The sequence below is a fragment of the Micropterus dolomieu genome, linkage group LG14 (genome assembly GCF_021292245.1).
Source record: "Micropterus dolomieu isolate WLL.071019.BEF.003 ecotype Adirondacks linkage group LG14, ASM2129224v1, whole genome shotgun sequence".
Classification (NCBI taxonomy): Eukaryota; Metazoa; Chordata; class Actinopteri; order Centrarchiformes; family Centrarchidae; genus Micropterus; species Micropterus dolomieu.
Window position 1 is genome coordinate 7,015,172 of NC_060163.1, and position 24,296 is coordinate 7,039,467.

General features: G+C 38.1%; 2 protein-coding genes across 3 annotated transcripts in view; one reads left to right on the forward strand and one right to left on the reverse strand.

Annotated features, from left to right (window-relative positions):
• Positions 1-606: 606 nt before the first annotated feature.
• The window catches only part of LOC123983131 (ras-related protein Rab-26), a 111,960-nt gene continuing 88,270 nt past the window's right edge, over positions 607-24,296 (reverse strand). The window contains exons 6-9 of the mRNA XM_046069265.1: positions 8,057-8,122; positions 6,374-6,430; positions 5,640-5,716; positions 607-2,593 (exon numbers count right to left, since the gene is read on the reverse strand). Of these exons, the coding sequence (XP_045925221.1) occupies positions 2,491-2,593; positions 5,640-5,716; positions 6,374-6,430; positions 8,057-8,122 (303 nt within the window). The 3' untranslated portion in view covers positions 607-2,490. The remainder of the gene's footprint in view (positions 2,594-5,639; positions 5,717-6,373; positions 6,431-8,056; positions 8,123-24,296) is intronic.
• Positions 16,397-19,925, forward strand: LOC123983126 (putative protein TPRXL). 2 transcript variants are annotated; one of them, XM_046069256.1, is made up of 3 exons: positions 16,397-16,492; positions 17,263-18,374; positions 19,579-19,925. In XM_046069256.1, exon 2 carries the CDS (start codon positions 17,318-17,320, stop codon positions 18,335-18,337), a length of 1,020 nt encoding a protein of 339 aa, XP_045925212.1. In that variant the 5' UTR covers positions 16,397-16,492; positions 17,263-17,317; the 3' UTR covers positions 18,338-18,374; positions 19,579-19,925. The 2 variants fall into 2 exon arrangements, with proteins under 2 accessions (XP_045925212.1, XP_045925213.1); XM_046069257.1 differs by lacking the exon at positions 16,397-16,492 and having other exon boundaries at positions 17,261-18,374.

The window sequence follows — 24,296 nt, forward strand, 5'->3', positions numbered from 1 at the left end:
CACAATATTGTTCTTAAAAGCCTTCATCGCACCATGGTGCACACTTTGCACCACATGACGAAGTAAGAATAACCATTCCTAAATCTCTGCTACACATCACATAAGAGGCTCTGGCTGTATTGTTATTTAGTTTAGCATTGTGCTGCCTTTGGGTGTCCCAGTGAGTTACTTTGGGTTAAAAAGTGTTTAAATAAAGGTTTTTAAAGATGTCTGCTGGGATCAAGGAGGCTACTAAAGATTCAAAAGGTTACCAGAAATCTGGTTATAATCCACAAATTAGCCATGCATAACATTTCAACTAATAATGTGGTTCGAAAAAGCAAATACAGAAAGTGAATCCATGTGGTACGGAGCTTGAAAACATCAGAAAAAAACATATTCCTGACATTACTCCATTAAATAACAAGCTTGCTCAAGAGATTTATCTGAGGTTTCCATATTCCAAGGAGTTGTAAAGAGATGGCACTACGTCAGATACAGTTCATTGTATTGCACAAATACACTCATCCATAGTCAATGTTGTAATAACACAATTCTGCCAGATGGTGGCGGTGTAGATCCATGTCTGAGCTTCCTCACTGGTCATTGACAAGCAAGAACAACTCATTCACTATTGATTGATTATTTATTGTGAACACTGGAGATTGATACAGTAAAAATGAGTTCAGATACACTATACACATCACAAATTAACAATAAATGAATGACTTCTGATTTATTCTGAAAATGTGTGATCTCTTGTAAAATCTGTGTGCCAAGATTCCATGTAACCATTTAATGTAAGTTTATTCTGCATTTATAGTATTTCTTATAGAATTCCTAGTATTTTTAACATAAGCAGACAGCATTATTAAACTATCTTTGATAAAACATCTCACAAAAAACAGAAATGAAGAAAAAAAATGGCTGACAAATTTTTGAAAAAGCCTCATTTACACGTGAATCCTGCGTTTTTCCTGCATTTCTACTGCTCCATGAAGCCAGCACACAATAGCAGCGTCACTCAACAAACTACCAAATTCCAATTACCGTTCCCTTTACCTACTCTTGGGGTTGGAGCCATAGTATTAGTTCAGCAAAGATCAAATAACAATGGCTACATCTCTATGGAACAGCAGGAACTGCAAAACCTCAGGAGAGGAAAAAACTGTGAAAAATAGGTTCAGCCAAACATTCTTCTAGGTTTAACACATTCAAGTTCAGTTTTCTAATTGTTGTGATCTTGATTTGAAAGTTAAACACTGGCTCTCTGCATATGTGCTTTGTACATGTTGTTTGAACATTTTTATGCATTGAAGCTGGCAAAGTAGAGAAAAAAGTCAAGGTGTTTGGTGCCACAGTTTTAAACATTTATACAATAGTTAGAAATGTATTTTGTATGTACAAAAAGTGGTGAATAATAGATAATCTCTACCAGCATTATTCAACCCCTCAAAGTCCACTTACTAGGTTAATCTGAAGCTTGCAACCACATCTCAGGGTTTTCCATCAGCATTGAATATTAAATATGTATTGTATAGTTAAATGAGTTGATCCGGTCTTTATCAGAAGATCAAGTGCTGATGATGAAAGTGACATGTGGTGGAAAGCTCCAGAAAAAGTACTCTTAAGTGGACAAATTTAAATTTGTTTCATTTTTCCCCCCCCTTTTAAATCAAGTATGGATTTTTCCTTCCCTTTCTCAAGGAATCAGTGCTAGAAGTGATTCCAATGGAAGAATGGGACCCTTTTCATGTTTCGTGCCATAAAGCAATATGACTGATTCGTCCCCACATCTGTAAAACGCAGAGTAGAGGTCAATGATTGCCTTCAGACTTTTTGCTGATGATGTTGTTTTTTACATTTAATATGGTCTGATAGTTTTTTGTGTTAAAATGCTTCACATATCAGCTTTTAACTCAAACCTCGAATTAAATTTCACAGACACATCAGTATAATGATAGTCATGATCATGAGTACAAGTATTAAAAACAGTTATCAGGTGATATCCTGTACATAAACAGCACACAGTGCCATTTAGTTGCAATAGTGTATCTGTACAAATGTGTTGATAGATCTATTTATTTCCATTACTTTAACAAGATTGATTTAATATTTAATATATTTGTGTGTATATTCTTTTGTTTACTACTACTACAAAGTTTCAGAGCACAAAATTAAAATGTAAACATTTAAAATATTTACATCACACTTGTGGAAAAATGGATTGAACAGGCTGTGAAGTAAACTTACAAACATGTGTGTGTGTGTGTGTGTGTGTGTGTGTGTGAGTACATGCATTTAGATAGGAATTATATTACATTCACAGTTGCAGAGGAAAGGTGGGTTGGGAGAGAGAGCATATTGGCCATATCACCACTATATAGAAATAGATACAAACACTGAGAATTTCACCAGCTACTTATTACTACTCTAATAGAATGTACTCTCTCTCTCTCATTCTCTCTGTCTCTCTCGCACAAGCACACATACACACACATAGGATGTGGTCTACGAGCGGCAGCAGCCAGCAGTCCTCATTTCTTTATCGACATACTCCTTCAGCTGAAACTTTGGCTCATCCTGCTCCTTCATGGTCCTGTGCTTCAGTTCTCTGAGAGAGAAAAAGAGAGATAAACACAAGGATGTTTACTCCGCTACCAACAGGTGGCGAGACAGCAGAGCAGTATTCAAATTGACCTCGTGTTTCTGAGTTATACAACATCACAATAACATTTTCACCATTAATTGTGTTCATGTTACTGCAGATTATTTTCCAAAGCATACTATAAACTGCTCAGAATATCATTGGTACCCATCTCCCCGAGCATCAGTGGTGAGGTGCCTACACAGAGCCCAAAGAATACTAAAGGACAGTACCCACCCAGCCACAGCCTGTTCACCCTGCTGCCTTCTGGGAAGAGACACAGAAGTTTCTGCTGCCATACCACCAGCAGCTTTTTCCCCCAAAGTATCAGACTCTTAAACTCTAATTCATCCTCAGCACTGCTCCAGTGATTGTAGTTTATTTCTGTTTACCATTTTTCATAATTGATTCTTTATTCATGTATATTGTCTGCTATGTAGCAGAAGGGAGCACAAAAATTTCACTCTATAACTTGTTATATTGTGACAAAACCTACCTACCTAAGGCAGTGACAGTTTTCCATTAATTGATTGACTGAGCTAGTTACTGTATCAGTGTGTTAATGCTGTTGCAAGTAGCTACTATTTAAAAACCATGTTTGGTGCACATTGATGATGTGAAGTCCAGCATGGTCTGACTTCACCATCAAAGGAAACTGAAAACTGTGAATGAGTAAATAGATGTTAAATTGTGCTTTTCTTTGCCATCAACTTCAAATAATTAGTCAATAACTGTTAATTGCTTCCCTGTTGTTTTTCCACATTAGTTTTATCGTCTTTACCTTCTGGTTGAATGGCTGGAGTTGCAGTTGCAAAGTGTTTTGTGACTGATGAAAAAAGCTCCAAATATGGAATACTGCTCTACACTGGGTGCTGTCTTTAATGTGTGATTGACACATAAAACCTCACAGATTGGCCGCTGGCCTCAGGTGCCAAAGATACATATAATAAAGAAATTTGGTGAAATGTGTTTACAATTAGAATGTAAGTTAATATATATACTGTAAATATATGATGCCATCAGACTTATTTTCCCGCTTTAAAGTAATAGTATGACATTTTGGGAAATCCACTAATTGGCTCTTGTACAAAGTAAGATTAAAAAGTCGATACGACTTTATCCACTTCACTACAGCCTACCCTGCCTACTCTGTCAGGTCCAGCACTTTTTTAACATCCCTTTATTGATATACTAAAATTTGGCTAAATCATTTTATTTGCTTGCTGTGTAGTTTGTCCTAAATATTTATTTTTAACATCCCTTTGACATGATTTTGTAAATGTGGTTGTTTCCTTTTAAGTTGTTTTATTTTATTCCGTTACTGTAAGTATTCTTTTTAATTGTAAAATGCATTGGGACCATGCAGCATGGTCTGCACTTTAAATAAAACTGATTGATTGATTGACTGATTGACTTTTGTATGTCTTGCCAGCTGGTTGCTGTAGCTCCATATTTATCTAACTAATGATACATCTGTCACATGACAGATAAATGTATAAGGAAGGGAAAAAAACAGAAACAACTTCAAGACACCACCCTGATTAAAAGAGAACCAAATATGTTTGTTGAATAAAACATGGTGTACTGAAGAAGAGATGATTAAAACACATTAAGAGATGTATGATGCCCCAATTTGTCAGTGGTTCAATATCATGGTAGTCAGTGAAAAGTGTACCAAAGGACAATTTTTTGTTGTCATGCCTTCTTCTCGTGATTTCCATGTGAATCATGTCTTTAGCTGTTTTTGTGCAAATAAAACACCACCAAAGTCAAATGAATAAAAAAATGATGGGGTGGAAAAGATGAGAAAGTGGAAAAGTGGTGGAGTGAAGAGAAAAAAAAGAGAAAGCAAGATAAGTAAAAACTGAAAAGTTATTAACATGAGGGACAACAAGAAAAGAACCTGTCTCATACTCTGTATCTGCAGGGTGTTGTGTGCCAGGCTGTCATGTTATTCTTGGCAACACCCCATCATGCCAGCCTGTTACCATAACGAGGCTATAAATGTAAAGCAACTCCCACACACACTGTCCAACAGCACATGGTTAAGTGAAACACACAGTTAAAATAGCATCCTCGTTATATAAAAAAATTTAAGACAAGCACAACTATTAGATGTTTTTAGGTTAGGATAAGCGCACCAGCCATATTGCTCTCTCTTTTAAACTTGTTCATATTTGGTAGTTGTTGCAAAAGACTTCCATCTGTACTGAGTTTTTCAAACCAAAGATACAAGACCCCATATAACTTCACACAAAAATGTAATACATGTTCACCAGTTGAGAGAGAAAATTACTTTTCTATTCGTCTCAGAGTTAGAGCAACACTGCAGCAGCAGATAGCTGATCAAATATCTACAATGGCCTCATCTGTGCAGCTGTTTATGACCTTTATCTGCCTTAGCACTGATAGCTCAACTGAATATTTTCAACCAGATATAGAGTATACAGCAAGACGGAGGGTGTAAGTCTATAAGTTGTTGGGTGTCTAGTTTTATTCAACACACTGCACTGATGTGTTGCCTTCTGATTGTTGGATGTTCATCTTTATAGCTGATTATAATGCTAACGCTAAAAGCACAAACAGACTCCTGTCTTGGGTTATGGTGTGATTACTTCATGTTTCACCACTGAAATATGTACCTGTGACATGTTATAAATGTAACAGTAGCAAAAGAAGAGCGCTTTCATACTGACTCAGGAATGTTAGTTACACAGTTTTCTTTCTAAAGTTTGCTAACATTGGCTTACATTATCCAACCCCTGAGTGTACTGAACTGAGAAGGTGTGTGTGTGTGTGTGTGTGTGTTAATGCTTAATAAATGTAAGACTGCTTCTCTCAAAAGTCACTACACTCTTGCTTTAACATGATGTTTTTCTCCTACTGTTCATGCTTGAGTTCAATTCTTCCTCCGGGTCACTTAATGACACAAACTCTAAAAAAAAAAAACCTCTGTGCCTTTAAGGTAAAGTTACATTGCTGTGCTCTTTATACTGTGCTGTGTGCGACTCACTTGGCCACTGCCGTGAAGGCCAATTCCACATTCAGTCCAGATTTTGCACTTGTCTCCATGAAGGGCACCCCAAACTCCTGCACAGAAAAACAGAGAAACATCTGTTACTAGATGTGTGTTTGTGATGCATATGTGGACTTGGCACTCGTGTATCTCTTTTCCTTATGAGGATGAAATGTCCCGATGCTGACAGAATGATGAGATTTATGATTAATTTAGGTTTGGGTATTTAGGTTTACAGCTAGGGTTTAAAGTACCTGGAGCGGGGTTTCTGCCTTTCAAAAACTAATTTTCTCCCCTCTTTGTTGTAATTTATAACAAAGAAAAAGAACACAGTATGTAGTTGATGAAAGATGCTCCCAGGTATAGTAATCTCATTTAGTGTATGTGTTTACGTCAATATTCCCTGCTGTGTGTGTCTCTAATTTGACAGATGCAGTGCTTCTGCCAATCTATTCCCAACCACTTGTGTTCGTATTTACTCTAACACGCATCTCAGAGCTTATCTGAGTGAAGCGGGCTGGAAAATTAAGTTAGCAAGCCCCCATCATTTATTCCAAACAATAACAACATTATGTGCCTTCATGAATACATAATTACACACACTAATCAAGACATAACAGCTACATTGGGGGAGTTTAGGGTCCACATGGCTGCGTGGGCAGATTAAGTATAGCATGTCTTCCATGCTTGTTACATGTGTCAAATTGCATGTGGATGTGTACGGAGCTCACCTTTGCCAGTTTCTCTCCCTCTTCTCGCTTCACCGCCCTTTCATGTGTTGAGTCAGCCTAGAACACATTGGACACACAATGTCAAGTTAGAAACTGTGGCTAACAATCCAAGGCCATGTCACACAGTGTCCAGAGAGTGGTTAATGCTAACAAGGATGTTGTCCATGTTTTACATCACTATCAAACTGGCTTCTCTTATGGCACAAATTTAAGAAAAAGTGTTTTTACGAGCTGCTTTAATGTTCTTTGCACATTTTGGTTTCTACTTTAACGACCAACTCTCGTGGTTGCGGAGGATTTGGACATAAATGTCACAGAAATAAGATATTTTCTAAGATGTCTTATCATAAAAAGACTAAATTTAGCTTAAGCTAAACTGCTTTTTGTTGACTTGGAGGCAGGGGAGCTCCACAAAAAGCAAAAAAATGTAATATCTTGCCTCCCCTGCCTCATTCTACTAAAAAGTTGCTTCTTTACAGATTCAACAGATGTGGCGCGATATAAGCACTAATTTGCAGATGTGTACTTGGATACGTTAGAAATTTCTGAATGTAATATTCACTCTTCTTTTAGCTCTGTTTTGGTGTCCACCAACTCCTCAGAAAATTGTGTGGCTTTTTAGCCTGCTAACATTAAATGTCCAACTTCTGGGTGGGTTTATCCAAGCCTTTTTGTTAAATATGGCTTGCCGGGGCTGATAATGAAATTGATGAAAACAGAATTTGACAGAATTTGACAATAATGAGCTTAAAAAATAAGTTAAAAGGCTACTGTCTACTGCACAGAATTCAGAAATTATCGTAAACGTTCTGTCATAAATGAGGAGAGGGGTTTTAGTCTCCACCAACTCCTGAGACAAATATCTGGTTTTTAACCTGCCAACGCTGCTAGATGTAAAACTTCCTTCATTAAATATTTGTTGCTGTCTGCTGCTGGGCAGGTAGTGTACAGGCTTGCTAACTGCTGTGGCTAGAAACAAGGTTGCTATACGGAGTTAACAAGCATTGCCTGTTTACACACCCAGCAGCCACAGAACATTCATTTTTAGTTTTTTAGTTTTATTCCAGGCCAGCTAGTGTAAGAAACTCTCTCTCTCGCTCACTACCAACTTCTGAGAGAAACATCCGTCTCTTTAGCTTTGGCTAGCTCTTTAGCTAAACACTCCACTGTGTTCAGCAGCTAGCTGTTACAACGTTCTTAGCTTTCCAAGCTTATTTACGAAAAACATCTGCCTGCTGAGGCTTGAACTGAGATTGGCAAGAGCGGTGAGAGTGAACCAAAACAGTAAAGCTGAAAGCTACAAGATACTAAGCTCCATTGAGCAGAGTGGAACGGCAGAGTTGTGAGATTGTTCTGTGTGTTTGTCTCTACAAGCAGCTCAGTTCACATTCACATTGTCATTGGTACACTGTTAACATAAAATGACAAATACTGAGTAGTTAAGCTTTAATAATGAGTTTATTGTCACTTGATGGCCAGGAACCACTCCCAAGACATGTTGTGAAATTTAAAAATCCAGTCTGCAATACCTATCAAGAGCATATCTTTCCCTGCTTCCAGACACATCCATAAATTCATCCTTACACTCCAGCTACTGATAAACCTCCCTCCATGATCCCTCCTTCCCTCCCTCTATTAGTCCATCTGTCCATCCATCTCCCAGTGTTGGCAACAAGGTCTCACCTTGTTGCCCAGCAGCATGACGACCACGTCCTGCTGGGCGTACTCATAGATCTCTGTCAACCATGCCTAGAGATGGAAAGAGAGCACAAAGAGTGGTGAAGGAATCCAAAACGAGAAAGGAAAGAAGGGAAGGGAGAGAGTACAGAGGAGTTGGGCATGATAGCAGAGAGGGATTGGAATAGTGGTGATAGAGGAGATAGATGGATTCACAGAGGAGAAAGACAAAAGATTAATTTAGTGTTCACTGGCTGCAGTTCATCTCGTCTTCCCTCCCGATCCCCTCTTCACCCTTCTTCTCTCCTCCTGCATTTGTATCCATCCATCTTCTTGCAATTACAGGCCAGTGGTGTCTTGGCTTTCTGTTACGTGGCATGGTTAAAAAGCACTTAGTGTCTCTGAGGATCTCTGATATTCTGATACTCACATGCACTTCCCTCAGAGATCTCAACGTTAGTTTACTATTGCATCACCTTTAGTTGCACATATAAAAACAGAAGTTTAGACCAAATGTTTTTGAATCCCACTTTAAGACAACTTTTAGTCAAACTTTTGAATTTCCTAATGACCAGTGATGTCACTGAGCAGCTAAGAAACCGATTAAAGAAGATGAAGGAGAGGGAGAGAGAGAAATGGTTGCAGTCCTTGTAGATCTGATTAGTATTGGACCAGTCATTATTTACTGTCAGGTAATATTTCATAATTTCATCCACACAAAGAAAAATCTAATAAATGTACTTTGCAATATTTCAGTACACTAAAATGAATGCCACCATGAACAACAGCAGATGTGACATTTCTCGGAGGTGGTCATGGACAGATATTATGCCTAAAACGACAAAAAAGTCATCTGATAATGTTGGCTGATATTAGCTTATCACAGATAGTTTAATATCTGCGATTATGTCCAACGATAAGTCACAGGAAATGGCGGCACATACATGCCAAAGACATGTTTGAGTTGATTTAGAAACTGTCCATATTACATTGCTTTTCCATCAGGGAGAATTGTTCATTTTTCACTGTTAAAATTTACTTATCGCTTTACAATACAAAAACCACGTTGAGATTTTTTTTGACATATGAAACAGTGTGGCTCTCCAATGTCCAGCCAATTAAAGAAAGGGGGCGGATTGACATCTTCAGGACATATTAAACTGTGGAATTTCCATTTTGTCCAATTGTTAACTTGCTAGCCATGACAGATACCATAGTTTATGCTTACAACCCTGCCCACACTACTTCCTGTTGTAGTGAACAACGGTGTGGATTTGTGCATTTTACATTGAATAAATTTGGAGCTACCCTAAATTCCTTTCTCCTCCCCAGAGAAGAAGGGGACGGGTCAAAGTTGCTTTCTCTAAGTGCTAGCCCGACCATAAAACTGGCACCTTTTTGATTCCGAAGCTGATAACGCGGTACAATAATAAGACATAGACAATACTACAATCAAGACACTATAACAAAGACAACAACATCAACAACAAACAAAAAACCCAAAACAAAAAGTATTTAAAAATAAGTATTTAAGTTAATACAACCACTTGATAGCCACGCAGAGGCTGTGAACAAATATTTGCCAGCAAAAACACAACATAGAATAAAGAATATAGTGACTTGTAAATTATATATAGGTATAGCATCATCTGAAACATGAACAATTAAACTCAAAATAAGAAGACAAACTATTTTTAAAAATGTGAAATGATGTTAAAGATTGTATGTTTGAAGGTAAGTTATTCCTGTCTGAAGGAGCCTTAAACATAAAGGCTCTCTTTCCTACTGCTTTTTTGACTATAGGAGTGAAAAAGAAGTATTGTGTAGAATGCAAATTATGTATTAAAGAATACGGTACCAAAAACTGTTGTTGATATTGAGGATAGTTAAAATGTAGACATTTAAATACAAGTTGCAGCCAATGTATGTGTCTTCTTATATTTAAGTGATGAGTATTATATGAACATCCAAGAGAAAATCTGCAGAGATTATTGTATGCTGTAATAAGGGGTAGAAGGCTAGTTTTAGATGCATTTTGATAAACAACATCTGCATAGTCAAAAAATGGTAATATCAGTTGCATGGCATTTTTTTTTTGGACACTAAGTGTAAAACAGTTTCTAGATCAAAATAAAACACAGGTTGCGAAATAACTTTTGTGAAGGAGGTGATCAATGTGAGGTTTGAATGTAGGTTCAGAATCAAACTCAAGTATTTAACTTTATCAACCTCATGCAGTGAAGTACTGTCATTACACATTATCATTAGATTATTAGATTTATTAGAGTCTGTCTTGTACCAAAGACCATAGTATAAGATTTAGTTTTGTTGAGTAGCAGTTTATTAGATAACAGTCATTTCTTTAAGGTATTAAAATTCAATTGAAGAGCAGCTTGGATTTGCAATAAATGTGGTGTAGATGTATAAATGACAGTATCATCTGCATATAGTTGAACAGAGGAATTAGAACAGATCAAAGGCAGATAATTAATAAAAATAGAGAAAAGAATTGGGCCTAGCGTCGAACCTTGAGGTACACCTCTTTGTTGAACAAATAAATCCAACCTACTCCATTTAAGAACACCACATTGTTTTCTATTATGTAGATACGAACTAAACCATAATAATGCATTTTGAGATAAGCCAATTGCATACAGCTTATCTAAAAGTAGATAGTTATCCACCAAATCAAAAGCTTTTTTGAGATCAATAAAAATAGCCCCTGTATGATTACCAGTATCAGATGCTGAAAACACATCATTAGTAAGTTTTAAAAGAGTAGTAGTTGTTGAATGATTAGGTCTAAAACCGGATTGAAATGGTGAAAGGATAATATTGGTCACAAGATACTGTGATAACTGATTAAATATTATTTTCTCAAATACTCTAGCAATAGAACAAATGATTGATATAGGTCTGTAATTATTAGGATCAAGACAATCACCACCTTTGTAGAGTGGAGTAATGTGTGAATATTTCAAGATCGCTGGTAACTCAGAAGTAGACAAGGACATATTAAACAGGTCAGCTAGTGGACACATGAGAATATGAGAAGCTAATTTAATATATCTGGATTCGATTGCACCAAGTCCTGCACCACTGCTCGAACTTAGTTGTTTAATAGCATTTAAAACATTAGTAGGTGTTATTTTCGTGAAGGAAAAGTTACTGTGACAAGGCGAACAGTTCTTAAAACCTTCAGTATAAGAAGCATTCAGTATTGGGTTGCTGAGAGAGCACTTGGGCAATAGATAGAGAGTTAGAGATTATTATATTGCCATCTCTTAATTGATTAATGGGACTTTTGTCTGAAGTGTGTATTATGGCTTTTAAACTGTTCCAGAATTGTTTAGGATTATTAAAATTATTAGAGAGACATTCTTCATAATAATTAGATTTTGCATTGCGGGTCATTGTCTTATTTCTAGTTGACCAAATTACAAAATGAATTCTTCCAGACTACAACTTGTGTTATAGTGTAAAAGCCTCTAACATGGATCACTAAAACTCTCCGTAATCCAGACAAATGAAATTCATTAATATTAGCATAATATAACACAGTTAAAGATGACAAAACAAGTCAAGGTACATGTAAAAAACCCTTCTGGTTTCAACCAGACAGGATTTACTCCTTATTAATGTATTTATTTAGCTCCAATCCCCCAGAATAATAATATAATCCTTATTTGTAGAGCAATTTTCAAAAACAAGTTACAAAGTGAAAGAAAGTGAAAGAAGTACATGTGGCTTATTAGTGTGACCATGACTTAAATAGTAATGCAGGCCACAATGATTTACATTACAGTGGAGTACTGCATATTTCTAATTCTAGCCCGGATGATTATGGAAATCATGTCAGTTATGGTAATTACTGTCCCTTAACATTCTCTGAGCAGATACTGTATGGTTGTGCTTTACTGTATGCAATTAAATCTGAATCCAATCTCACCTTCAACCTGAAAACTGTTTTTTTGCCAGCTTGAACAGTGAGAGAGTAAAGATACTAAATAATGAGCCAAAGAAGATCACAGGATTTGCATTAACTTTCCAGCAAGGCCCAATTTTTTGTTCACAGGATATCGTGAAGGACAATTAGCTTTTCTGAGATTCTGCTAATAAGCCTGGATAAGAGTGAAAGAACGATGGGGAAAGGTGTAATGAAATGGAGAGCTTATGCAATAGTGAAGTCAGCATTTAAGAACAGTTCAAGGTTGTGTCAAAACACCTCCCCTGGCAAAGAGAGGATAACAGGAAGGTTTTGCTGTTATGACATAAGCGGAGAATGGAGTGACTGCACATTAACAACTTTGTTATGGGTCTCCAAATAAATGACACTAAGTGAAAAATGTACAGCAACAGTGAGCACATGATAGACCTTGATGTGCAGGTCAGATATTTAACAGTTATATAAGACACTGGGGTGATTATCAAAATGATCTAAAACACTATACAAAAGCAAACAACATGAACAATGAATAGACTACTATTAACAATATGTACAAAGGGAATTGTGAAAAGTGAATGTTAACGTTACAGTTGACAAAGTAAACATGCAGTTTGTTATCCAGATCTACATCACACTACGTTGTGCAAGTAGAGAATTGTTCAACTTTGAACTCTGTCTGCTAATTTGTGCCACTGACAAGTAGCAAGACATCTCTCAAAATGGAGGAAGTTATAGTAGCTTATTAGCTGCGTTGCAACATTGACTTTTATCTAACGAGTTATGAGACAGGAGTTGATGGACCAAATACATGTTTTAAATGAACAGTGTGAAGTTACTGTCCTTTTAGCGAGCAAATTAAACTAAAAAGCTACATGTGAAAAAAAAAGGAGAAGTGGCACTCCAGATGGCATGTTTGCCGTTAGCTCACCAACAACAGCAGTTTACCAACTAGCCCTGCGCCAGCTCTATAGTAACGTTACAGTTCACTATGTACATGTTATTAATCGTATATATATATAGTGTTAATGATCATTTTGATAATTACCTCAGTTCTTAGATTAGTGGTGTTAGCTATATTACTAGTAATTCCGCTGTCTGTTTTTTCATACTTATTGAACCTTTTTATTCCTAAACGGACTCTTAAGAGCATTCATAAATTTCATTCTTGAAAGTTTCATAAATACGGGTTCTGATATCTAAAATACATTCAGGCCCCTCATTTCATAAACTGATGCAGTAAGCAGTGATGTAATAATGTGGATGATGTCATTACTTCAATTTAGGCATTTTGTTCAGGCATTTGCAAAGAACTATCAATCTTAATTTGCTCCTTGTGGCATTTTATATTTGCAGGTATTCTTCCTCAAAAAAACCCTAAAGGATTTCTTTGATCATTTGCTGGCAAACCTGAGGGGATCAGTCTGCAAATCTCTCCATTTTCCACAGAGCTGTAGCCTATTGTACATCTCCGCTGAGCTGCTTTCTGTGTTTATTGTGAGTAAATCTGCTAACTTCTAAAACAAAAAATAAACATTATAAAATCCTTCTCCTGCTGCAGTATTCCCACCGGATATTCTTTTCATTATAAACAATTGTCCTTTCCTTCATAGATATATGGTTTCTATTTCAAAGACTTTTGCATAGGATTGTAGAAATAAAGTAAATATATTTATCTTTTACAGCAATTTTCAGATTTTCTAAACTGAACTGAAACATTCCCAGCTTGGGTTTTAACAGTGATGTGCTATACAAAACAAAAATAACCCCAAACATAACATAAGTAGAGATGACCAGCTAGGCAGAGAGCAGGTGTTAACATTTCAAGCATCAATAAGCACATATTGATCGCTTCTGACTGGCTGGGAGCGAAGGTATATATTTCATTGCTATCGAATGAAATAGTGAGAGAAAGGTCACATCTCTCTTACATTCACACAAATACTGTATAGCACACACACACACACACACACACACACACACACACACACACACATTTCCTCCTGCCTCTCTCTCTCTCCCCCTCTCTTTCCCTCTCTCTCGGTGCGGTAATCCCCCTTGTCTACAGGTTTACAGTATTCGGCGCTCCCTCCCTGGGGGTTTACATCACTTCATTACACAGAGATTACTGTACCAAGCCCTAACCTAGCAGCCCCGACTCTCGACAACATGCGAACCTGCCAATTACTCACTGTCTTGAAAGACATCGTCGGCCTGTGGGTGGATTACAGGGAAGTGAGAGAAGCAACGTAGCTTCTGAGCTGAAAGTGATAAAACTTCAAAGACACAAAGCGCTAGAGATCATACAGTAGCCTATGTGGGAGCAAGGGAGGAGGACACGTGAATATGTGTTGGTTTACATGTGATAGTTAGTGACCGGCAGCCAGATTTAAAGCTTTGGTAGAGCTTTCAGTTGACACTTTGACTTTGTGTACAACCACTGCATTTTGTAAAGAGGGAGACTGAATGTCCTGGCCTTGGGCTTGTAAAGAGGCTATTGCGGGAACACGTGATCAGTTTGCTGGGTGCTTATTTTTAGCTGTCAGTTAAGACCCAAACAACTTCAGAATGTGACAAGAGTGCAACCTTAGCCAAAAAAACAAAATAGTTCTATAAAACCAATTATAGACAGTGTTGGCAGCGGTCACCAGAAGTCACTAGATAATGTCACATCCTCATTTGCATAGTTTCTACAGTCTTCTGAACTTTGTGGGTTTCAAATTGATAAGCGAAAAGTCTAAATCAGTTTTTACCAATACATCTCAAAATGCCCCATTTCTAAAGAAATATTGCCATGAGGGTGGGTTGTAATTCAGTAATTCAAAGAGAAGAAGAATTTAGCCTTTTTTATGACCAAGTTGGTCCACCCATCCATCGTCAACCGCTTATCCTGCATACAGGGTCGCGGGGGGGCTGGAGCCAATCCCAGCTGACATCAGGCAAAAGGCGGGGTACACCCTGGACAGGTCGCCAGTCCATCACAGGGTCACACATAGACAACCAGTCACACGCAAGTGTCCCCAATTAACCTAGTCCGCATGTCTTTGGACGGTGCGAGGAAGCCAGAGGACCCGGAGAGAACCCACGCAGACACGGGGAGAACATGCAAACTCCACACAGAAAGGCCTTTGCACAAGTATATAACTGTATTATAAAATGCAAACTATTTTGTCAGTATTACTTTAAATGTTTCTGGTGGATTAAGTTTTGGTTTGTATTGAAAGTTGGTGCAGTCTAAGTGCTGAGATGATACTACCACCCAGAGTCAGAAATTTTACATACAGAGTGGCATTAGGGGGACATATTTATCATTCCTATTCTGTCATCTTTGACAACAACATAGGTGCACAGCAAATGAACATCCTCCAAAACACATGCAGGTTGTTAGGTTGTATTTATGCACAGCAGTGCTTTGAGCTAAATGCGAATGGAAGAATGCTAAGAGGCTTACAATGACAGTGTTCCTGCTTGTGTTTAGCAAGTATAGAGTTTACCACCAGAGTACAGCTGAGGCTGATTTGAAATCTGATTATGGTGACAGATAAGGAGGATCATCAGGGGATCACATAACAGAGTTCATCCTGAGGGGAACGTGAATGTCTGTACCAAACTTCATGGCAGTCCATCCACTAGTTGTTTACATCGCAGTCACTAGTGTGGCTAAAAACGTTTTCCCCTGCAGCTGCAGCTGAGCTTGTGAAGCAGTGAGTGGTTAATTATGACATGCTTGAAAACAAATGCCTGTAATTGGTGTTTATCTGCAAAAAGGCCTCACTTGATTTGAGGCACCATGCAGAGGAGGCAGTCTAAACGCATCCAAAACAATGAGACTTGATTCTGTAAAGACAATAGAAATTAATGGAATTTCAGATGTGGCACTCACAGCATTGAAAAGTTACTTTTGAAAGGCTCAACAGCAACTTCCCTCTTAGAAACAATGTTCTGGTTATTCACATATCACTGTGAATAGTTTTCACTTGTAAAACTGTCTGGTCAAAAACTGGAGAACGTGGGAGAATAATATGTTTTTTTTATTTATTTAAGTGGACAAACCCTTTAAGGAGAATAGAAAAACGTACATTTATTTACACTGAAGAAGCTGTGGATTATTGCAAAAAGCGAATAAAGTAGTAGTTAACAGTGAGGTCGTAGACTTGTACATTATCATCAGGTTTAAATGTCTTCAAGCTCTGTGAGTTGTGTTTCTCATGAACAAATACACTTTCCAATACTGCTCTTACTTCATGCTATTATGAAAACAGCTGTTAATCAACCATGAGTGGTGTGTGTGTATAGGTGTGTGTGCTCACAGTGTGAGTCTGTGTGAAATGGAATCTCGGAGGGTTTCTAGGCGTTAGTTTGAGGAAGCTGTGGTCAGATTAAGGGTGGGTTGCTGGGTGGGAGAACACACACACACAGAGTGAGTGAAATTAAGAAAGAGATGAGAGAAAGAGATTAGTTCAGACAGGACGAGGACCGAGATCAACACAGCTTGGCAGGTAAACAATGTTTTACATTTATATTCACACCTTGGACACAAAGATATCCATATTGTAACTATGTCAGTGTTCATTTTTTAAGTTTTGGGGTATAATAATTGGAGTTTTTTTAAGTTACAAACTCTTTTGAGAGAATTTCTTGTTTAGTTATTTAGTTAGCATGTTTATTGACATGTGCAACACAATGGTAGCTCAGTCAAACCAACTACCTTATTTATATACATTTAAAACAAGACAATGTAACTTTTGAGAGAAGAAATAACACAATCATCCTCTTACACGTGAAAAGCTGAATTCATAAGTAATACAATTCATTACACTCTGGGGTTTTGCAGCTACAACCTTAAACGGTCTGGTTTGCTAGCTTATGGTGGCTAGCTAATGTTAGCAGAGTTTAGGCTATTATATGAATGTATAAATGGCATTACTGAGTCAGTTTGCCGACTCTATGACTATTCTCCATTTGCGCTACTGTTACAGTAGCTTAGCATTTCAGCTAAAAACTAAACAGTAGGTTTAAATTTATTTGTACAACTATATAAATGTCATTATTACCTCTTCAAATTAAAACAGCTGAACTTGACCGATAACATCCTTTCCAAAGTTCACATTACTGATGGGCGTATCATAGCAGCAAATGTCTCTGTTGTGAAAAGACATTGTGAAACATATGAAACTTGATTTGAGAAGTCAAGATGGGCGTCTCCTGTTCCTCTTTTCAATATTGAAACATCCCCCCGTCCTCTCACGTTCTGTATTTCTCTTCACAGGGTTTTAGTGCTCACCAGACCTGACAAACACTGAGGTCTCACCCCTTCAAGCAAGATGAATAAATGTTCCATTGCTAGCCCAGCCCGTGCCAATTGTAGCCAAGTTGTGTGTGGCCAGATGAATAAAAATGTGTGTAATGCAAATCATGTGAGCCTCGTGGCACAGGACTGCAAAAACAGACAAGGACCAGGACATGCCACAGCAAACAGGCAGGGGCCCACAGAGCGCTCTTCCTCAAGAGTCTCCACCTCCAGCGTAGCACCCCGCTCTCATCAGCGCCGGTGGTCAGCCGACTTTCACAAGTGTGGGACCTCCCCTGTCATTATTGTGAAGAAGAACAAGAAGGAACCACAGCCTCCTCAGCGCGGAGTATCCCTCCTCCGACTTCACCCAACATCCCATTCTTCAGTCAAACGCTACTCCTGCCCCCCCATTGGGGTCTTTGGCTCACCAGGTCACCCATCCTCCTCTTCCTCCTCATCCTCCACTTCTTCCTGCTCCTCTCCTCCTCCAGTCCAGACGTCTGTCATCACCGGCCATGACCCTCTAGGCTGGAAGTTGCGTCCCAAGTCCAGCTCCATGTCCCCCCAGGCTCGCATTAACAGGCTGTCTCTGCAGATTTCCCTACCTGTCATCTTTCCAGACCCCAAATCCGGTTCTGCTTCTAACTCTCAATCAGACAACACTCCTAATCCAGATCCCTCCCCTAAAACCAAACCCCCCCTCAGACCCAAACCACCCCGTCGTCACCATTCAGACTCCTCAGCCTTCCTCAGACCTCTGGCGACCCCTCTACCTGCGGTGACACTTGACGAGCTGCGCGGTGTGCACCTACGTCAAGTCTCCCTTTCAGACGAGTCTGACGATGTCTTCAGCGGGGGGAATGAAGAGGAGGTGAAGGTCACCACTGAGCCATGCAAAACACCACCACCTGTTCCAGAAAAAACTTCCATGGCAAGACAAATAGCACAACTGATTGCTCATTCGCGCAAACACTGTCGTCCTGTTATAACTAAAGCTAAAGAAAACATCTACACCAGTGTTATAAAGCCAAAGCCTAAACTTTTACACTAGAATGAGGACCACAGCAGTCTGCATGCAAGAAAAACTGGTAAGCACTCATGAAAATCTCCTGATAATTAGCTGCACAGTGTACCTCAAATTATGGTTAGTTAAAGTCCTCATCCAACAATTAAGCATTGCACTTAAGTAAGGTAACCTTGTGAGAGACATATATAGGGTATAGAATCTTCTCCAATGAACAGATGAGATAGAATAATGAATTCATATATATTGGTGCTGCCCTCTAGTGGCACTTTTCTGGACCAAAATACAAATACAGCTAAGGGAATGTATTATGAAGGCAGAACTGGACATGCAGACGGTACTTAAAGGTGATTGACAATGTGTAAACCCTGTGGTGTTGTTGAGCATGACCATCCTCTTTGGAAAAATATTTATTTTCAACGCAAATATGGAGAATAGCCTACAAATTGAATGGATAAACCTCTTGTAAAACATCACTGTGTGGTGGAAATATTGATTGTACAAACCAATTATAAGTATAAGACATATGCCACTAGGGCTGGTGATAAACTGATGGAATCAACTGAAATAACTGACATACTTCAGTGTACTTTGGTGGTGGCTTGTTCTTCATTATTACTGAAGCATTAAATAACAATTGTTTTAATGTCTGTAGAGGTAGTGGTAGGATTGGAGTTATGGAGAAGAAAAAAGGAGTTTTTTAAACAATAACTGCAGATAAATAAATAAAGATTGTCCGAGGAGGAGGGGGAGTGGAGTTGGGGAAATAAAAATAACTAGAGATCTACAGATTTAAACTAAGAATGGTCACAACTGATACAGCAGAGGCTGAGATTAGCTGACTTTCAGTCTGTAGGCTTGAATCAAGCTCCAGAAACGCTGGATCCTACACTTCCCATAATCATGATTGCATCTTTGGTTAAGACTCTTCATGCCAGGCAAACGCACCAGTTTGTGACGCAAGGCTATACGTTAAAAATGTGTCGTCTCCTAGCTCAAGCCCATATGACATCATCCAAGTTACTTTCTTTAAAAAGGGGCCACGGACGACATTATACAACCAAATTTACAAACTACGTAGTATGCCTCATGATGAGTAAACTCATGGTCAACACTGTCTTTAAAGTTAGCAGAAAATCTAATTGTAGATGGCTGGGTGCCTTTCAACCTGATTAGCTTTTGATTGATTTCCTTTACTGTGTGCTGAGAGGAGGGGAGGGGCTTTACAGTGTCAGTCAATAGTAACAGCATTTTCTGTGTTTCAACAGGGCGGCACGTGGATACCAACTGCGACAGAGAAAGACCCACTCCATGCTTCCCTGGCTGAGGAGACTGAGAGGAGACCTGAGATTACTGTATGTCCTGGAGATGGGACATCATGGTCTATTTGCCTCATTTGAGGTGTCTGAGATCTAAGATTTCTATTTGCTATTAATATTTGCATGTTGTACCTCTCCAATGTGTGTTACTGTTGAATGTCTGCTGTAAATATTTGGCTAAATTCTCTCTGTGGTGGAAACTGCGGGAATTTGTGTCGAAAGAAACACACCCTGCAGATGTTACAATTCTTACTGGTTGTTACTAGACACAATAAATCACATTAATTTCCCTTTAAGTTACTGTTGTATATTTGCTTGTACAGTGTATGAGATTTGCCTGATGTGTTCTGTTGACACTAGATTACTTATAATAGCAGATATGATATTCTTTGAAAATTAATACATTTGAACTTATAGGCATGATATTTGTTGCTTAATGGATTAGTTGACCAAAAGGAAATAAAGTGATGGCAATAAATCATTAATCGTCCCAGGTAAAAAATATATATATTCAGTTAACGATTTGCCAAATACAAATCCCATTATTTCCTGTCAAATAAAAGCAAACCATTCTGGTAATGAATTAATGGTATTTCTTTATTTGTGATATTTTATTGATGATTAGACAGTTAATCGATAATCACAACTATACAATTACTGGAGTCATGTAAGTGTAGGAATTGGATTACCTTTTTCTAAATCAAATTACAATTTCCATGCTTCTTTTGTCTGTTTTTATCAGCAGTCCCCATGGTCTGACACGCTTGCCTCCAGATGAATTGCTACTATTAAGCCCCAGTTCAGGCTTAGTAGGCCCTCACTATATACAGTACAATACTTGGGTAAACCTTGACCTGTTTGCCTGGAAGATGCACACTTACAACGTGCAGCAGAGAAATCTGACTTACTCGTGGCCGTGACTGGAATAGTATGCGGACTTCAAAAGACGCAAAGTGCACAGAATCTTGCTGCTTATCGCAGGTCATTGAAATAAACAGAAAAATAAACAGCAAAAAGCTTAAAGTTTACAGACCGTCTGATTACAAAGAAACAGCTGCTCATGCAAAAATCACTGGGAAAACAGCAAAAACTCTGCTATCACTCTATACTGGTTGCAACTGTAGACAATACCAATAAAACTTACTTACTAAAGCTAAGTAATACTCATCAGTATTCAGATGGTGTGTTTTTAACAGCAGCAACAGCGGGGACAAATTTGCAATTAGGATGAATGAGTGGATCCAAAAGAAAATGCTAAAATAACTAAACATCGCTCTAAATCCAGACTGTGCAAATTAGCAGCTAAAGACCACTTGTTTATCTTCTGTTGCCTCTGCCCAGGTTTGCAGTTACCGTGTCTTCACATGATGAGTTTGTGACACTCTTGGAAGAATAGGCTCAGTCACAATTAAGTGTTGAGGATAACGGCACCAAAGCGTGCTTTTAATTTCCTAGTAAGGAACTGACTGGGTAAATGGGAAGGTTCCCGTCATTTTGTACTATTAAAGGGAAATGGAGACCATGTTCACCTCAGGACACTTCAAATTTAATTTTATGTAATTGTTAGTGTAACCTACACTAATTAAAGCTTTTACTTGTTACACTTGCACATGTGAAATGTCACTCTTCGTGTGGTAAAGCGTCAGGCAAGTCTACTATTCAACCACCAATTTTCAACTCAGTCACAGGAGGCAAATAAAAAAAGAATGGTCACAACTGAAGCATGAGGCAGTGATTTCCTGACAGTCCCTTGTATGGATCAAGCTCCAAAAACACTGGATCCTACACTTCCCATAATCTAACATGATTGCATCCACCAGTTTGTGGACACCAGTTTGTGACGCAAGGTTTTCCGTTAAAAATGTCTTCTAGCTCATTTCCCATTCTGCCCGTTAGTTAAACATGTTTATGTCATAAGCTCATGCCAAGATAACCCTGATGATGTTACTATGAGATCATCAGATAAGAAGATACCACTGACCTCACAAAAATATCGAGGGAGTGACCCTTTAAGATTTCAGAAGCTCTTTCAGAAAGTTTAATCTGAAAAACGATATAATAGACTTCATTTCCTCTATTTTCTATGGAATTATAGTACAGTATCTTCATCCTGAAAGTTAAGTTTTGCTTCTGGGAGTAGTGTGAGTGACAAAATAATCTGAACTCAAAGTCCATTTACAGTTCCAGCACAGTGATGCTATTAAGAGGACTTAAAGTTGAGATTATTTTGTCAGACATCTATGATACCATCTCTGGATTATTCTCACAAACTCAAATAAATGATGTGGGTGTACTGTCTAACTGTGTGCACTGTCTCAGGTCATTGCCTCTTTCCCTATAATTAGTACCAAAATACATCATCCTGTCCAGAGAAATTATAATCTATTATGATGCCCCTAAAATACATTATTAATAACCGATATCTGGCTGGTGAAAAATCTTGAAAAGTTGACAGAACTGAGTACAAACATTCACTGTTGGCCATCGTTTCCTTATATGATTCCATTTTTCTGGCAGGTCAAAAATGATTCCAGCCTCATTTAAGGATTTTCCCAGCTGTTAACTAAATGTTTACAGGAATAAAGCTTACTTAATAACGCTAATGATGTTTTTCTCTTACATTTCAGAATCAGAATCAGCTTCATTGCCAGGTATGTGTACACATACGAGGAATTTGACTCAGGATTGTACATTGCTCACGATGTGCTTTCTTATACAATAATACAATATTAAAATCAGACACAGACTACAGTATATTTCTTGATTAATATAACCTAATTTGACCTTACCTGCTGTCTATATTACTTTATAAAAATTTAACATATCGCAGTGAAATATTTGGTAATATTTCAGCAGGATTTAGTGCAAAGAAATCTATGTGTACTAATAAAGTGAAAGGTAAAAAGATGTAGACAGAGAAGCTTAGATGGAGTCAGTTGTGTGAATCTGGGTTTTGTCCATTGAGATGAGCCGCTGGGTGTCGAACAGAGCGTAGAGAGATCTGCGCTGTAGGTAGGAAGCAACGCTGCAGGCAGATGAGCAGTGTGACAAAAATACACAACTTCAGACACTGACACACATTGCAAGCCTCGACACTACAGGCTGAACGCTGCTTTCAACTGTACACTGTACATTTAGTTATGTCCACTTTCTTCTTCTTTTTAACTCAAAGAGCTCTGACAAGTTTTTGATTTTGAACTCAACTGTATGAGTTTTCGAAACTTAAACTTGCATTTATTCATTGTATTGACTATTTGAGACTTTTGTCAGATATGCGTTTGTTGATTGAACTCTGGGGTAAGTAAGTTATCAGGTGAAAAAAAAGCGAGTGTGAACAAGAGAAAAAAAATAACCTAGTTGCTGTGTCTTTAGGTTTGAGAGAAACGGCCTTCTTTAAACCATGGCAAACTTGAAGCATGGGCATAATCAACTAATTATTAGGGTTGAGCCAGTACTCAGTTGATACAAGTATCCAGTACAGATAATGCACTTATGTAGGTATCATCAGGGTAAAATCAGGGTGTTCTGATTAACTATAAATATAGGAACCTTTTTAAAAAAAATGTGGTCTTACTATTGTAATCAAAAAAGCTCAATTGAAGCTCAATTCTGAGGCTGTTCTGTAAGTAGTTTTCTAATAAATATAGCAACTTCTGATTAACCCATACCAATTTCAGGCTTACATAACTTTCAGTTAGTCCTGCCTACGTCCAGGTTAAACCCCACCTATTCAAAGTACAGATACAGAGAGATAATTAAATTCGTTAAACAGATACAAATACAGATAGTGGTGTAATTGTACTTGCAGATACTCTCAACAACATGGGGAGAGACACAGTGCTGAAGACTTGGCACGTAAAAAGAAAAAAAACAACGGTTCAGTGTTTCCCACACATTCACTTTACTTTGGCGGGCTGCCCAGGTTAGACGACACATTGTGGCATCAGAGAAACACAGTGATTATGTTACAAGTAGCACGTAGTAACACGGTGGATATTTTACAAGAACGGACCAGGTTAGACAAGCAACAGTGAACACACCAGTCAGATGTCATTCGTTAGCTACCACGTTGGTTTTGTTTTGATAGGCTATGTCGTCAACACGTCTCCTTAACAGGCGGCGCCGTTGCGGGTGGAATAAAGTCGGTGACTTTATACAATGTAGCCTACTACTGATGGAGAAACCCACCGGATCAAACATACAGGGAGAGACGGAAAGAAGCCGGGCAATGTTAGGTATGTGAGTGTGAAGAGAACTTAAGGAGGCAGAATTAATTAGTGAGTGACACTTAATATGGAAAATCAAGTCTAATTAAAATGGTGAAATAAGATACAAGCTAAAATACTATAAATAGTAAAAACTTGGCCGCTAAAACAGACACCCCCCACCCAGTCCACTTAGCAGAAAATACATATATATTTTATACAAGAATTCTGCCTAACAGTACCGGAATATAACTTTTTGGTCCATATCGCCCAGCACTACTGACAACAGCAATATACATGTAAATTGAAACAAATGTGGTATTTAAATCCTCTTAACTTGAAATGGAAAGTAGTATAAATGTAGTTAAGTTGTTTTAACTTTAAACTGTGAGCTAGAATAATGCAAATATGGAAGTCTAGAAGACTAATTAAGTTTTTCTTGCATTGACAAAGTAAAAATTC

Excerpts from the sequence above, each read along its gene's own strand:
- LOC123983126 (XM_046069256.1), top strand. The coding sequence starts at position 17,318 with ATGAATAAATGTTCCATTGCTAGCCCAGCCCGTGCCAATTGTAGCCAA.